Source organism: Drosophila virilis, chromosome 2 (assembly GCF_030788295.1).
Source record: "Drosophila virilis strain 15010-1051.87 chromosome 2, Dvir_AGI_RSII-ME, whole genome shotgun sequence".
Taxonomy (NCBI): domain Eukaryota; kingdom Metazoa; phylum Arthropoda; class Insecta; order Diptera; family Drosophilidae; genus Drosophila; species Drosophila virilis.
Genome location: NC_091544.1, coordinates 2173856 through 2189375, shown reverse-complemented (window position 1 = coordinate 2189375; position 15520 = coordinate 2173856). Strand labels below are relative to the sequence as shown.

Below are 15520 nucleotides of genomic sequence, written 5' to 3'. Positions count from 1 at the left end.
TTGTTGTAGATAAAATGCCCTTTTAGCCATTTGACAGATGAAAATTTATATATGAATCTTTATATAGCAATAATTATATAATGTAATATAATAATAATAATAATAATTATATTAATGTATTTCAACAGCTTAAGACAGTTACTTATATGTTATTTTCTGAGATTTATTTAACTTTGATATTCATATTTTTATATTATTTCAATTTAAGCAGCAACAGCTTAATTTTAAGTACAACAAGCTCTTTTCAAATTAAAGTTATATACATATTTGTACATCTACCAACACATGATCCGTTCAGCCTTTTGCTCCGGCTTTGGTTCAGGTTAGGCAGCAGGCTCGAGGGCAGAGCTTGATGAGTAATTCATGCGGTACGTGTGTGTGTTTGTGTTTTGTAGAGATTCTTGCATGTTGCAACCAGTTTGCTGAAGTTCTGCTAATGTTGCTGAGCTGCAATAACAATACGTGTATGTTGCAATAACAACAAGCACCAGCAGCAGCAGCAGCAACAATGCGGCAACATGCCAGCTTGCAGCAACAAAAGCATGCAAGTATTAAACTATGCAGGTTAATTTGACTAGAAACGCCGTTTGCTGCTGCTTCTTCCACATTCACTGCTTGTCATGTTGTTGTTGTTGTTGTTTTCGTTGTTTTAGTTGTTAAATGAAGGCGCCCGCGAGCTACTTGGACACAAAGTTGGCCCAGGCATGTCGCCTGGCCCTTTTATTATGCCTTCTATGGCGCTGCAGTTAAAATGTGAACAAAAGACAATGGACAAGACACTAGCGGCATAGTTGTAATCTATGTACACACACACACACACTCACACTCACACACATAGCACATTTTTGCAGCATACATGCAACAGATTCTCGACTCTGTGTGTGTGTGAATGTTTTCCACTTCAAGTGCGGCCCCCTTTAAAGTGCAACGTTGCGTATGCGCAATTATTAAATGCCGCATGAGTCACAGTCGCTACGCCTCGCCATTAACTCTGATTGTAAATGTATAAATGCAATTTTCAATATAATTGCCCAACAGCCATTTGACACGATTTTGTCAGAGTGTTAATGCCATTAAAACTTGTTAACGCCATAAGAAAAAAAAAGTGCAGCACAAATTAAGAACAGGAAAAAAACGTGAAGTGCGAAATAAATAGAGTGCAAAGCAATGAGTGCGAATAAAGCGCACAACTATAATAATTATACGACTATTCAGAATATAGATAAAGTACAGAAGTGATTTATTCAAAAGCGCCATGAAGGGTTTTTAGAATTCAGATCTGCTACGAAATCCTTTTGTGTTCATCATTTCTAACTGAGTTTTATTTAGAATATGTGATTTGTTTCTAATATAAATTTAGATTATTTTAAAGAATTATCTATTTTTAAGCTGCCTGGGGTATAAGGAGAATTATTTTAATTAATCATATTTATGTTTTTCCCTTCTAATCTGACATCTCTGTTTGGGATAGGCCTTAAGTCCAAATCTATGGCCACAATTGCGATTAAGTATTCTGGCTATTTAGTGTGGCTAGCGTAACCCTTAACAATCCCCAATTTTACATATTTTTAAATATTTCTCACCAGCCCAGTGCCAAAGCACGAAAATCCGATAAAAGCCTTGTCAAGCCGCCGTCAGGCGACCAAAAAAAAAAAAAAATACATATATATATGCACATACAGAGGCACAAAATATAATGAAAGAAAAAAAAAAAAGAAAGAAAAAGTAGACCATGCGGAACAACATCCGTAACTGCAGAGCCGGAGCAAGGGTTGATTGCTGCCCATGTCCGCCAAACAAAAAGTGCTTCACAAGCCCCGCAAAGCCCGCCACCCCCGCATGCCCCATCAACCCTTATACCCATAGGGTAAACCTTTGACGCTTCATCGTTGCCGGAATTCAGTTACTGTTGCTGCTGCTGCTGCTGCACACTAATTTCATTTTTTTATACAAATCGAGAAGAGTTCTCGTATTTCGTTATCGACTTTTGTTTGTTAACGCTTAGCTTGGCGATTTTCGAGTTACTCGCAGTCAGAGCGAAATGTTCTTTTTTTTTTGTTTATTTTTTTTTTTTTTTTTTGTTTTTCACTGGCATCGAAAACAATTTTTTGATGGTTGTGCAACGCGTTGCGGAATTTGCATTCAACGACAATTTATGCAAATCGCCTTGTCAGCCAAGCATTGCATATTGAATTAGCTGTCGAAAGGGCGTCTCGATCGAAGCGGGGGCGTGGCATGGGACCATAGACAAGACAAAACTGTGGCCAATTGGCGGGCGATTTGTTAATTATGCGAGTACGGCAAGTAACCCACATTTGGCAGGCAAACGGGTTGAACAGGCAGGCAAAGGGAAATTTAATTCCATTTGTATTACTTTTGGCGAAAAAGGAGCCGAAATATGAATGGGTTGGCCAAATGGCCGGTCAGCCAGAAGGCCGAGGCAAGCGAGTGCGCTGGACGTGGCCGACAAAACGAACAATAGACCGTAAAATAAGTGCAAAAGCAGCCAAGCAGCCAAGCAGGCAGGCAGGGGCAGTCGAGCAGTCGAGCAGGCAGCATAAAAAGAAAATGAAAAACTTTGAGCGAGCGCAGAAAATTCAGCGAAATGAAAAATGAACAAAATGCCCTAATGGCAAAGCATGCTCAACGCTAGCCAGGATTCCGTGCCGGGGCTGGAGGCAACACACAATGAACAGCATGTTCCTATTTAAAATAAAAAAAAAAGGCAGAAAAAAGAAATGCGACAGAGGTAGGGTATTAAGCAAGAAAAAAGCCAGCATCAATTGAACAGTTAAACTTCCATTAATTGTGCGCCAGATCGCTGCAGAAGGACGTGGAGGAATCGTTGTAGGTCACAGGATGTGCCTGGCTGTGCCAACTGTGTCAGTCTCAAATTTCCAAATGCATGAGATGCCTGCGTAAACAGGTCAGCCACTAAAACCGTTGGCCAGCTACTTTGGGCTGGCCAATTGAAAATGTGCTTGAGAATTGGAGTGGGGAGTGGGGCATTCAATTACATGATTGTGTCATTAGTGGGGGGCCCAAAATGAAATTAACCAACATTTTGGGCAGCTAATTGGTTGCCTAAATGGCCCAAGCAGCTCGTGTGGAAATCCATGGAGCCAATCCCCCGAACAAACCAACCTTCCCCCCTGCGACTACACTCCGCTTCAATGAAGCGCACCACCTAAAGTGTCGCCAGTCACACTTCATTGAAGACTGTCAAAAATTTTCCATTTAACAAATTAGCAGGCTGACAAAAAAATAACAAATAAAAGGAGCCAGCAGCAGCAGAAAACAGCCAATTTGTGCACCACTGCGACACAAAAGGAATCCACCCAGCCGAGTGGACCAATGACACCGAAATTAGTATTAAGTTGAAAGTAATGATGATAGGCCGGATGAGAAACGCCAGCTGCTGATAATGAAATACTCTTAGGCCAACAAAAGGCTCGCCCACTGATTCCGTCTCTAATCCGCTAACAATTATAAAAATAAGAAAAACAAAAAAAAAAAACCATAGGCAGAAAAAACAAGTACGAGTGCGCTAGTCGCAAGTGCCAGACTATGGAATACCCTACACTCAGCTGCTATTACGAACGTTCGAACTTTCTTCGGCACTTTTCGCCTGCATCCCACACACTGAAAGAGTAGCATGCATTCTTGATTAACTTAACACTGTTTTTAAAAAAGTTAGTCTAATTATACGAGTCTTAGCTGCACCGAAGTGACTGAAGTAACATATATGTGATTATTACTAGCTAGCTCTATACTATATCTCTCCGACGATTATCCTCCAGCATAACGCTGAGCTAACTTAATAATTTCTTAGGTTAACTCATATATCAAAGTTCAAGCCTAATACTTATATATCTCTAAAAGTAAAATGTAAATATAAAATAAATAATAAATCTATTCTGTCTGAATATAGGCGAATATATATTTCTACTCAGCAAATTCGAGGGTATCTACCTCTTTTAATTTTCAAGTAATTGCTTTCAAAATCATATATCAAATCGGTATTTATCGGTCTTACAAAAATGGGAAAAGGTATCGAGAACTATTTTCTTTTGACCAGGGAAAAATGTATTCCCAATCAGGAAATATGCTCATTATGGGATCAAATACAGTTCCTTTTGCTTGCACACAACTATTATACCCTTTTTGTACGCTTTAAATGGGTTCAGGGTATAAACATTAAGCATTGCCAACATTAAAGCTCTTTTTTTTCGCGCACTAAGGCAACACTTTTTAAACAGCCACTGAACGTATATAAAAAAAAAAAATAAAAATAAAAATAAAAACCAATACGCAAAAAAACAACAAATATTTCAACACATAAAAAAAGAATGGAGCGCAAGTGTGAACGGGCAAACATAAATCATTTTCCGGAAAATGAAAAGCTTTGCGCAACAAGTCGACGAAACAATAAAAATCTGCTTTAGAGACGGTGAAGAGTGAAGTTTGCTAAAAGCCAGCAGCGAGACGCAGACACGGGGCGGCTGCAAGGTGCCATCGAGCGGTTGACCGACCGAAAAGAAATATATGTTAAATTAATATATATTAGAATTAATGGCTGTTTGAGGGTGCAGAAAATAGGGGGGCGGACAGAGAAAGCGCCAGCCTTGAATGAAAGATGGCGACTTAAAATGAACTGAAAATACTTTAAGGGCGCGAATATCCATTGAAATGAAACAAGTGCCAGCACGTTTCAAAATAATACTTCAGAGCACATTTTGTAAAGAAAAAAAGAAGCAAGCTGTATTATATAATTTAACTGAAAACAAAAACCCGTATATGATAGATGCAGCAACAGAACAAAGCAACAAACAGCCAGAAAAACGAGAAGGTCATGATATCTTGGGTAGGCCGAAGTCTTAACATTCTAATAGACAGAAGTTAGCACGCATAGAAACAGACTAAACATGGACATATATACTTTATGGAGTCGGAGATATCTCCTTCTCTGAGATATTGCCAAACAATTCAAAGCATAAAATGCTTATACATGTATATAAACTGTTTTGTTATAATTTTTATAATAGCTTTTTTCAAGCATATTTTGTAGTTTTATTAATTTTAATTGATTTTATATTTTTTTTCCCTTTTTACTGGATAATATTTATCACTTAGTTTTGACGTTCACGTCAATTAAACTACTGTCTGCCAATTAAGCATTAAACAATCATTTGTACACAATAATTCCTGGTATTTACTATGTGATACACCACCAAAGTGGGCTTCAAAATCATTCACAGATGCATTTATATATGCCTGTTTTTATGTGTTCCCGGCAATCCTGGCAATTTGTGGTTCGTGCTCTCGTAATGTGAGATCCAACATGATTTATGTGGCCAACACACAGAACAACAGGAACAACAATTGTGCAAATGGCACTTGAAACACTCCTTTTTTTTGACATTACAGTGCTGCATATAAGTATATGTACGCATGAAATACTTTTTCGCATTGACACTTTTTGCAGTGTGCGCGACTAATGACATCAGGTTTCATACATTTAAGTTAGTCAAAGCATGTCAGTAGAAAATAACTATGTTTTAAGTACATATATGTATATTCAAAAAGGATGAATGAGGCTTTAGAATTGTGTTTAAATGTTCAAAACAAACAGCAAGAAGCATATATTATGTATATTTTGATTCCATATATTACATATCTCCTAGATCTGCGTGTGCGAAAATCGCAAAGAACAGTTTTTTTACCATCCGATTAGCTTGAAACTAATTTTCAAAGCTCCTTAAGAGAGTTTTACTTCACACATAGCACAGGAAAAGCTAAGGTTTATCCGCTATTATCCTATATAGACATAGGTACAAATATCCCCTACCCATAACTCGGTCAAACCTCAACTTATTTTCATAAGGTTTGGCTTTTGGGTTAATGGTTTGACCTCAGGATCAACTTGCCATCTAAGTCAGGCAACATTATTCTTCGTCAAAATTCTTGTAAAAATATCCTATATAGGCAAAGGAGAAAGTTTACTACTAGCATAACGGGGTCAAATCCCATTAGATTTACAGCCTAATTATCGAAATAAAACAAGAAAATTTAGTGCTGTGAATAGCTGTTTATTTTTTTATCAGCTTATCAAAGTGTGTGTTCAGCTAATTTAAACATTTTCTAAAATGACAATACCGCCACCAACTAAAAGGAAATATAATAGATATTCTAAAAACATAGTCCCAAATAGTTATTAAGCCAAATGCAGCGCAGCTTTATGGTAAAAAGTAGTGCTAAGAATGGAAAATACAAAATTTAGTTCCAAAAAACATAATGAATAGGTGCAAGTGAAGAGCTTACCTTGGGATCGGCTTTTTTCCAGCACTGATGGAACCACCAGGCCTTGTGGCATAGCGTATCGCCTTCGGGATGTATACAATGCTTGGCCATGGCCATCAGATTGTCGCGTATGGAGTGCGGCACCGAGGAGAATAGGGTGTCCAGATGCACATCGCCATTGTCATCCACCACCTCGAACTCATGGAACAGACAATTCATGTAGCACTTGAGCTTTTCATCGTCATGTATTTCGCCATCGCTGAACTCCTTGATCGCAGCTGTGAATTGTTGCAAGCGTGTTGCAATTATACTTATATACGTAAATTTGTTTTAAGCTGCAGACTGCATTAACTTACACTCGCTGACGCCGGTCTTTTCCACGCAGATGTCGTGGAAGAGCTTTGCCATTTTAAGTACGTTTGTCGGTGGATACTGCAATTAAAATGCATTGTTTAAGTAGGCGTGGCCTCAGCCCAGCGCAGCCGAGTCGAGCACTTTATTAACTCACGTTCTCGTCACGCTGCACCAACGCCGGCGACATCAGCGCATCGCTGAGCAGCGACAAGACGATTAACAGGCAGGCTGCGACAGGACGATGTCGCCGATTTCGACCAAAGTCACTCAAAGCCATTTTCATGTAGCTTCACTGTAAAACAGCAAAAATTGTTTGTTTCGGCCTTGTTTGCGAGTTGTGAAAGGCGAAACAAAAGCGGCGATGCATAACAACAAAAACAGAGCGGGCAAAAAAAAAAAAAAGTATAACAGAAAAACAAAACCCAAAAAACATTAAAGAGCACACATTTAGCGAACTGACGAATTTTAAATACCCTAAGCAGGCGGACAGTTGCAAAAGTAGCTTCACGATGAGCTCATGTATCAGATCTCTATTCATTGAATATCCTTTGTGGTAAGTTAATTTTAGATATATCCGACTTGTTAATCTAGATATAGAGTCTGTATTTAATCACATTATTTATGTTTCTCTGTTCTCTAAGGATCATTAAAGGGAGGTCGAAAAGTAATGTAGCATTTGAACAATCCTTACTTTCTTTTCTAAACTAATTCTCTTATATTTGCTTTAATTAATTATAGTTTTGAGGAATCAAGATATGACTTACATATAATATTTATAACGATTAGAACTCACAACATATTATTATTATATATATATTGTTATTTTGATCGAATAGATAGATCGAATTGATAGAAAGTAGTTCAAATAATTATCATATTCCTTACAATTATATTTAGCCATCTATTTAAGCCTCTTTATAGTCCTTCGATAAGTGTTTTTCCATATTGAGCAAATGCTGCTTCCTTTAAATTTGTATTTGATTTAACCCTGAAATTCTGTTTTCTTGAAAGAATCTCCATTCATTTCAAAGGCGAATATCTTTAAGACCAAAAGCTTTTCCTATATCTACGACAGATCTATTCCATGTTGATCTTAAAAACATGTAATCGACCAATCTAAACAAAAGTAAGTAGAGAAAAGTTTGTCAAGAAATATCTTTTCATTAAGAGCGACAGATTAATCTACATCAAGGTCAGATTATATAGGGTTAGATAAAGATAAATCCCAAAACTTTTTGGTTTTTATGTGCATTACCTATTTTCCGACAAAATTGACAGACTCTCGGCTAGGGTATAAAATGTGAGAACAACATGCAGGATGGAAAAGGATGTAGAACTGGCAGCGACGACGTGCCACGCGTGACAGCTGGACAATGACAATATATGTACATGTATATGTATGAGTGTGTGCGTGTGTGTGTGTGTGTGTGTGTGTGTGCAGCTATTTGATGTTGTGAGCTTGTGAGGGTTTTTCTAAGTGCGCTTTTTGTTGTAATTTTTATTTCAGGAAGCTATGCAAGCAGGGGGACAACTGAAGTGAAACCAACAACAACAAAAAATAGAAATAAAAATGAGAAGAGAAGAGAAAATCATTTGTTTCTTGCTAGCTGAGCTCAGCGCACGCTAAATTAATTCTAACCGCCAGCTGAACAAAAAGCTCGCCAAACGGAAACGGAAATGGTGGCCGAGACGTCAGGGCTTCAGCGCCCTGTTGTCAACGTTCCTTTCTTTTCTTTTCTTTTTGTGCACAATGCACAATCGTCGTCGTGTTAATTTTTGACAAGCAGATGCCCACGTGCGCTGCTGCCCCGCTCCGCCCCGTCCCTAATCAAAGAGGCACAGTCGCAAGCCATATAAACATAGAGGCGAGTATAAAATTTGCCATTCGCTAGCTTGGGTTTTGTTTTTTTTTTTTTGAACAGGAAATACAATAGAAAGACGTCAACTTGTGCACAACTGTCACTTTTGTTTCATCAAATGTCAACGCAACAACCGAAACAAAGCCACAAAACGACGTTGCCCCACACACACACACACACACACATAGACAAGCCGTCATAAAGAACGAATGAAATTACAATAACAGCAACAGTTTTGGGGCAATGTGTGCATGTGTATGTGTGTGCGCCACACAGTTGGCCCTGGCAGCAACGATGGATGGTTTTTTAATTGCCATTTCAATTTTCGTTATGCGAATTGCCGTTGACGCGTTTTTTATTGTTGTTGTTGCTGCTGTTTTTGTTGTTGTTTACCTTCGCTGGTTGCCTTTAAACTATCAACGAAAATAAAGAAAATGTTCCGTAACACGCGACACAGAAATTGTTTGACAACCGCAGTCAGAATCGAATTTGCTTTATTGCCATTTCTAGCGAACCTGTTTTATATCGATTTTCAGCTGCGGATTTTCGCATAAAGTCATTGATGCACAATTTCTATAATTTGGTTTTGCCTATGTCCATATTTATCTAAGTTGCCTGTCATCGGCCGCACCATTAAATACTTGCCTCTGTATATGTGTGTGTATATTTTGCGCGTTGCACGCAACTGCAACTGTATCCATGCCACGCCTATTTGCGTGTCCACAATTGCTAGCTGCAAATTAATAAAACAAAACAACAAACCCTTGTCCTCTCTATTAAGACCAAAATGACATTATTTTGTAGCTCAAGCCATGAATCGTGCACAATGCTGAAATGTTCTTTCAGTTTTTAATGACTTTTCTTGCTTTCACCAGGTTTTCGAAAACTTAAAGAACTTTTAACCAGAAATAATCACGCGTTTGCCGATCCAATTTGATCAGCCTGTCAACAAGTACATATTATTCAATAATTATATTGCCCACTCTATAATTTGAATATTGCAAGCCTAACACGCAGCTAATCGTAACAGTAAACAAATAACACGTACTTAAAACTAATCAAAGTTATTAAAGAAATTTCACTCGGCATGGCGAGATCGTGTGTATAATTATGAATAAAATTGTTCAATTATTTTTAAGCTTTAAACAAACCCTGAACACTTTGGTTAAGTTAACTCATTTCTTAGATATAGGTCATTTATTTATTCATTAAATATAGATTTAGAATTAATGGTATTGTTTAAAGACACAGAGCTTAACTTATGTTTCTGTGGTACCCATAAAAAATAAAAAACTTCCAGTTGTCGACTAGGAGTTACCTTAAACCTAGGATTCGTTACAAACAATCTAGCAGCCTTCTGTATGTATTTACTAAGATATATTAGATATTATTTTTAGGACTTAAATATGTCATACAAATGTGTATGTCATACAGAGCCCGAGGTACGACGATCAAGAGTGTGTTATTTTCAATCTTGTTGTAAACGTAAACAAAACAAAAATCCTAATCGAAAACATTTCGAGTATCTAGCTCTGATGATATACGCACTATTATATATTTCTCTCAATAATAAAAGAAGTTGTCAAACTGCAGGACGCTAGCTTTCTAGTTTCCGAGATCGACAAACAGTATCAAAATATTGCATTACAGATTCTTAGACGCATTTTTTTACCTGTCACATGCTTATATAGAAAAGCATTATACCCCTTTTAGCCATATTATTTTTGTGCAGGGCATAAAAATACAAAAATTGATCAAAATTGGTGAATTTTTTTATTTTATTGTTTTACCTTGTTACATGTCAACAACTGTACCTCGAATTCCCTTCACATATATTTCACAAACTGAATTTTTTATTAAAACGATATTGCAATATTTGTAAAACAAAAAATAGAATATTGTAATATATTATTGCCGTTACACCAAAACTGCTTGTTTGATGGGTATTCAAATTTGAATTCCTAGTTTGGTTGCAATGATAACTGCAATTGTATTCAAATTGCCAGGTTTGACATGTGAAATGAGCAAATGAATGAATACAACAATCGTCACAGATCCAAATGCAATGACAAAATGCCAAATGGAAAACCGGAAGCACATAAATTGAATGCCGATTGTCAGGTAGCGCCGCCCTCTTGTTGGCTGGACATTGGCCATTTGCATGTACGCCGGGCCGGGCCAGATTTATTTATTGCGTCCTTTGAATACAATTCATTTGCTCGCCAAAGACTAATGAAATACTAATGTGTTTGTTCACAATTAAATCAAGATATACGTTCGTATGATTTCTTTATATGCAAATATAAATTGATGTGCTCTGAGCTTTGAATGTGTATTTGAATATGTATTATATATATCTATGTGGGGAAAGCTCGTTATTGATTTGAAATGTATTTCCCTATTATCCGCATGTCTGAGCGTTGAGCTAGCAAACGGAAATTCGATGGTTCAAACCTTTACACATTTTCAATAATTGCCAGTCATACAAGAAAATCTAGTAAAGGCAAATGAATACATATGTTTGCATATTGACACCATTTCCCACTGCATAGTTTGATTTCTTTAAGCACATGTCATCGTATTCGCTTGGCCATGGAGTTCCATAAATTATTCTATGCCAATGGCATTTAATTCGATTCCGTAGAAGTGCGTTGGCTGCTTGACCCACAGCCGATTGCAAATGCAATAAAAATTATACTGCAATTGGAACAAAAACAACAACAATAAAGGCACGCAGGCTATAATTATTTATGCGAGCAGAAAGTGGAGTCGGCAGCCGCATATTAATTTTATAACGATGTCATTAATGCTTGTCGATGCATAAAATTATAGATGCGCTCTTTAGATAGCGCTAATTAAATAATTAAATATGCTTTAGGCCATGGCCAGTCAGCGGATTTATGTGCGCTATCCATCAGCCACGACAATTATGGCGCTGCGAATATATCACAATATTCCCATAAAATTCAATTCGCAATACGCAGCCCCGGTTCCAAACTAGCAACAGCTGCGGGAAAAACTTTATGCGTAATTGTATTTTCATTCTTTTTTTTGCAAAGCTTTTCGCTCATATTTTTGGAATGCTCGTCAAAACGCCATTTGCTGACTAAAATGTAAATGGAATATATACTGATATATATAGAGAATAATACGGAGAATAAAATAAAAAACATAAATCATAAGCCAGCATAAACCTTGGCCGGGTTCAGCTTGTCCGTGTCTCTGTCGCTGGGCCCGCGACACCTCGACCCCTCGACCCTCGAGAGTCGGCCCTCGTCAACGCTCAGATGAGAAAGTAATGCTGGCAAAAAGAGGTAATTTATTAGCTTAATACCTAGCCGCAAGCCGGTGCGCTAATCAGGTGCAATGACACTCACCTTGGGATCCGCCTGCTTCCAGCAGCGGTGCAACCAAAAGGCGCGCTCACATTTTGTATCGCCCTTGGGGTACAGACACTTTTTGCCCATGTTGACCGCAATGTCGTGCATGGAGTCGGGCAGTCGGTCGAGCAGCTTTTCCAAATGCACCTCACCATCCTCGTGCAGGACATCCGTCTCATCAAACACACAGTACATGTAGCATTTGAGCTTCTCGTCCTCGTGCACCTCCCCATCGCTGAACTCCTTAATTGCCGCTGCAGACACGAGTTGCAAGTTACAGTGACAGATGGCAACAGCTTGTTTGCATTAGTCCGCCATCAAACTGGAGTCTGCTGCCCCAGCTTATGGTGGTTATTTACTAAGCGCTTACCTTCTGTGACTCCCGTCTTGCCAACACAGCTGTCATGCACGGGCGCCAACTCCTTGAGCAGCTCCGGCGGTGGATACTGCAAAATGGTGTAGTTCATTAGATATATCAAAAGCATAAAACTGTTTTTCTCACTCCGAATGTCAGTGCTGGGCAAATCTAAGTAGATGGAAGTCTTTTAAATCCAATCTGTGAGATACTAGAGACTTTTAGTTACCAATTTTCTTAACGCCGATTCACTTTTGAAATGTCAAAGACATCTTTCGGTCGAACATAATGTTCATACTCTCAAAACTATTTTCTCGCTTTGTTTTATTGCCTGTTCAATATTTATTTGCTGAACTTCAGAAGAGTTCAGAACTAAAAAGTGTCTACATATATGAGTTCTTTTTCTGAAATATATGATTTATCGCTTGTTAAAGTAATGCATTCGATAAAAAATGTACTCTGCAACATAGTTTTTCCAATACCCTTTAGAAACATTACTCGATTCCATTTAAAAAAAAAAAAGATCGACAAGTAAACGAATCTATTGTATTCATTTAAGATCCTATTCTTATGTAGCAGCTTATTTTTTTTAATTTGAGAAAATCTCTGTAAACTAAATGTCTTTCAAAATCTGAGAAAATCGTTTCTAAATATTAAACAAAAAATTTCTGATTACAATAATGTTTACCCAATACTTTGTTGTACCAAATTTTCTTGTAAGGAAATTTATCCAAACGGAGTATTGAAAAGTATTCGAATCTATGGTCATCTTGGCCTATGGTTAATTTTTAATAATCGCTTCAAATTAACATTTTTTTTAAATATTGGTAAATGTTTTTAAAAACTAAAAAATTAAAACAAAAATATATTAAGCAAATTAATCATTTTGAAGGATATTTTCTAAAATATCCATACAAAAATTCGAGTGTAGGAAAAATATATATCGAATTTCTTTGTTACGAACTACCAAACCGGGTACAGTTAAATCTCTTCTTCTGTTAGCTAGAGCTAGTGAGGAATGCACGTATTGGCTGTATCTTAAGCACAAGTTTAGCTCCCGTGACTTTTCTGTTCATTATCTTAACGTGTGATTTGGCTTATCTAGACGCTGGGAGCAGCGATCTGCTGTTGCTTACCGTTTCATCGCGACGCAGCTCGGCTGCCCAGCTGCCACGCCCCGTCAGAGAGGATAGCAATAAAATGCTGAAAATGTTAATAGTGGCACGCAGCAACATGATGCCGCACAGGTGCTGCTGGTCAAGTTGCAACGTGACAACGCCGTCAAGTCCAAAGTAGCGGTAAGCTGCGGAAGCGCGCACGTGAGACGCCGGATATCTGGGATCAAGGATTTACTGGCACTGCAGCCAGCCACTGTACGTGCAGTCAAGGGTATTAGCAGACGAAATTGAATGACTTTCGCAGCAGCAGCAGCAGCAAACCAAAGGCCAAATGCAACTGTAACTGCCCCAAGCGGCAAGTGGATGCTTTATAGCCCAAGTGTGAGTCGAGTTCGCAGGCGAACGCGGGCGAAGAGCTTGATCTATGTAATTAGCTGTCATTAATTGCTGCGCAACAGTGCTCCATAATTAAGCCAGGCGAACGGAGTCCACAATTTGTCAATCAAAAAGCACTCAGCAAGGCGCGAAAATACACGGCTCGAGCCGAAATAATCATACGCCATGTTTGACGGCCGAGCGGTCAAGATGGCGGCCTCCAAAATGCCCAGCTTACATGAAACTGTGCAACAAGTTAATAACAACAATAAGTTTATGTAGTGTCCGACTGGCAAATACCCTAAACTTGTTGCTATATATAAGAATATACAAAAGTAAGCACAAGCAGATTATAATTATGGCCTGCATATGTGTATGGATAGCAAAGCCAAAGTCTTTATATCTAAATATACTTTTTTTAATGTATAAGTTCCATTCTGTAGAAGCTCAGAGTTAATAGAGATAATCGGAGTAGCGATTCTTATGGATTTTGTAACTGCAGATTAAGTTGTCGATAATTTAAGATAAGCAGCATCTACTCTATATCTCCAAAAAGGAGCTCTAATTAATATTGTGGCGGAAGAGAGCTGGAATCTTAGAGGTTGATTATTGACCAACCTAATCTGAAAATCGATATATGTCGATTTCATACAATTAATGTTAGTTATCAATAATTTAAGATATTTTTCCATGCCTAATTTGATGTCTGTTTTGTCGATATATTATCTAAAATGAGACAATCGATTTCATGTCATTAAAGTAGTTTATAGATATCTTAAGATAATCCTAATCCACATATTCGCTCTAAAGTCCAGGTCTTAGAGCTTAAAGATCGATTCATTCGTAGAGATAATTTTGGCCCTGCTACTGATGCGGATCAAGTAAATGTATATATTCTATATGCATTTGATATTCCCTTCTTCCATGTACTCTTTTTTGTACAGGGTATAACATCAACACGCACAGCGCTATTAAATATAATGTGAATGCCAGGTTCCCCCAGGCCCGTAACCGCAACCCATCATTTGGGGCCACACGAAACGCGTTAATTACGGGCGGCCATTGCATTTATATATATATATATTTGTTTTTTTTATTTTTTTGAGCCCTCACATTCATTAATTATTATGCAAGCTAAGCGCTGGGCAAAAGTTTTGACCGGCTCTCCCACTCCCAATCCCACCCACTCGCATACTTTGACATGCAAACGCAACGTGTCAAATTAATTTTTAATAGCCACCCCTTCGGCCACCCACCCAACGACGCTTAACTGTTGCCAAATAATAGATTTAAACGAGGCGCACAGCAACTTTTGGGGCGTACGCTCAGGCATTGTAATTAAAGTTTGGCACCAGCCTGCCCCCCCCCCCCCCCCCTCTCTTTCTCCTGCCGCATTTGGTGGTCAGTTGAAGCTGCGTACCCTCAAAATAAACGTTAATATGCGGACAAAGGCAGTGCCAAGTTGCAGCATACAGCTTGACATGTGGGTGTTGCCGGTTGCCGGTTGTCGTTGTCCTCGTCCTGTTTGCCATAATTGCGCAATGTGTTGAAGGTATTTAATGCAGACGTGTGTGTGTGTGTATTGACATCTGACACTTGCAAATTAGATGCCGGCAGGCGAATGCTCAGGTCACAATGTTGCATATGATGTTGCATGCTATTGTTGCATGTACGCATGTATGCGGCCTGTCTGCGTGCATGTGCGTTTGTGTGTGTTGTGCACAACTTATTGACACCTTATTTGCGCTCACAAAACGCACAACTCGTTTGCGGTTTGCA

At 38.3% G+C, this 15520-nt stretch overlaps 2 protein-coding genes across 2 annotated transcripts; both read right to left on the bottom strand.

The window, feature by feature from the left end:
- Positions 1–6068: 6068 nt before the first annotated feature.
- LOC6635177 (general odorant-binding protein 83a) lies at positions 6069–9021 on the bottom strand. Its single transcript, XM_002058545.4, has 5 exons — positions 8907–9021; positions 6809–6946; positions 6657–6732; positions 6322–6578; positions 6069–6254 (listed from the first exon to the last, which is right to left on the bottom strand). The coding sequence occupies exons 2-5, from the start codon at positions 6935–6937 to the stop codon at positions 6237–6239; spliced, it is 480 nt and encodes a 159-aa protein (XP_002058581.2). The 5' UTR covers positions 6938–6946; positions 8907–9021; the 3' UTR covers positions 6069–6236.
- Positions 9022–11521: 2500 nt separating this feature from the next.
- LOC6635176 (general odorant-binding protein 83a) lies at positions 11522–13693 on the bottom strand. The gene is made up of 4 exons (XM_002058544.4): positions 13385–13693; positions 12264–12339; positions 11891–12147; positions 11522–11814 (listed from the first exon to the last, which is right to left on the bottom strand). Exons 1-4 carry the CDS (start codon positions 13481–13483, stop codon positions 11797–11799), a joined length of 450 nt encoding a protein of 149 aa, XP_002058580.1. The 5' UTR covers positions 13484–13693; the 3' UTR covers positions 11522–11796.
- Between the last annotated feature and the right edge of the window lie 1827 nt (positions 13694–15520).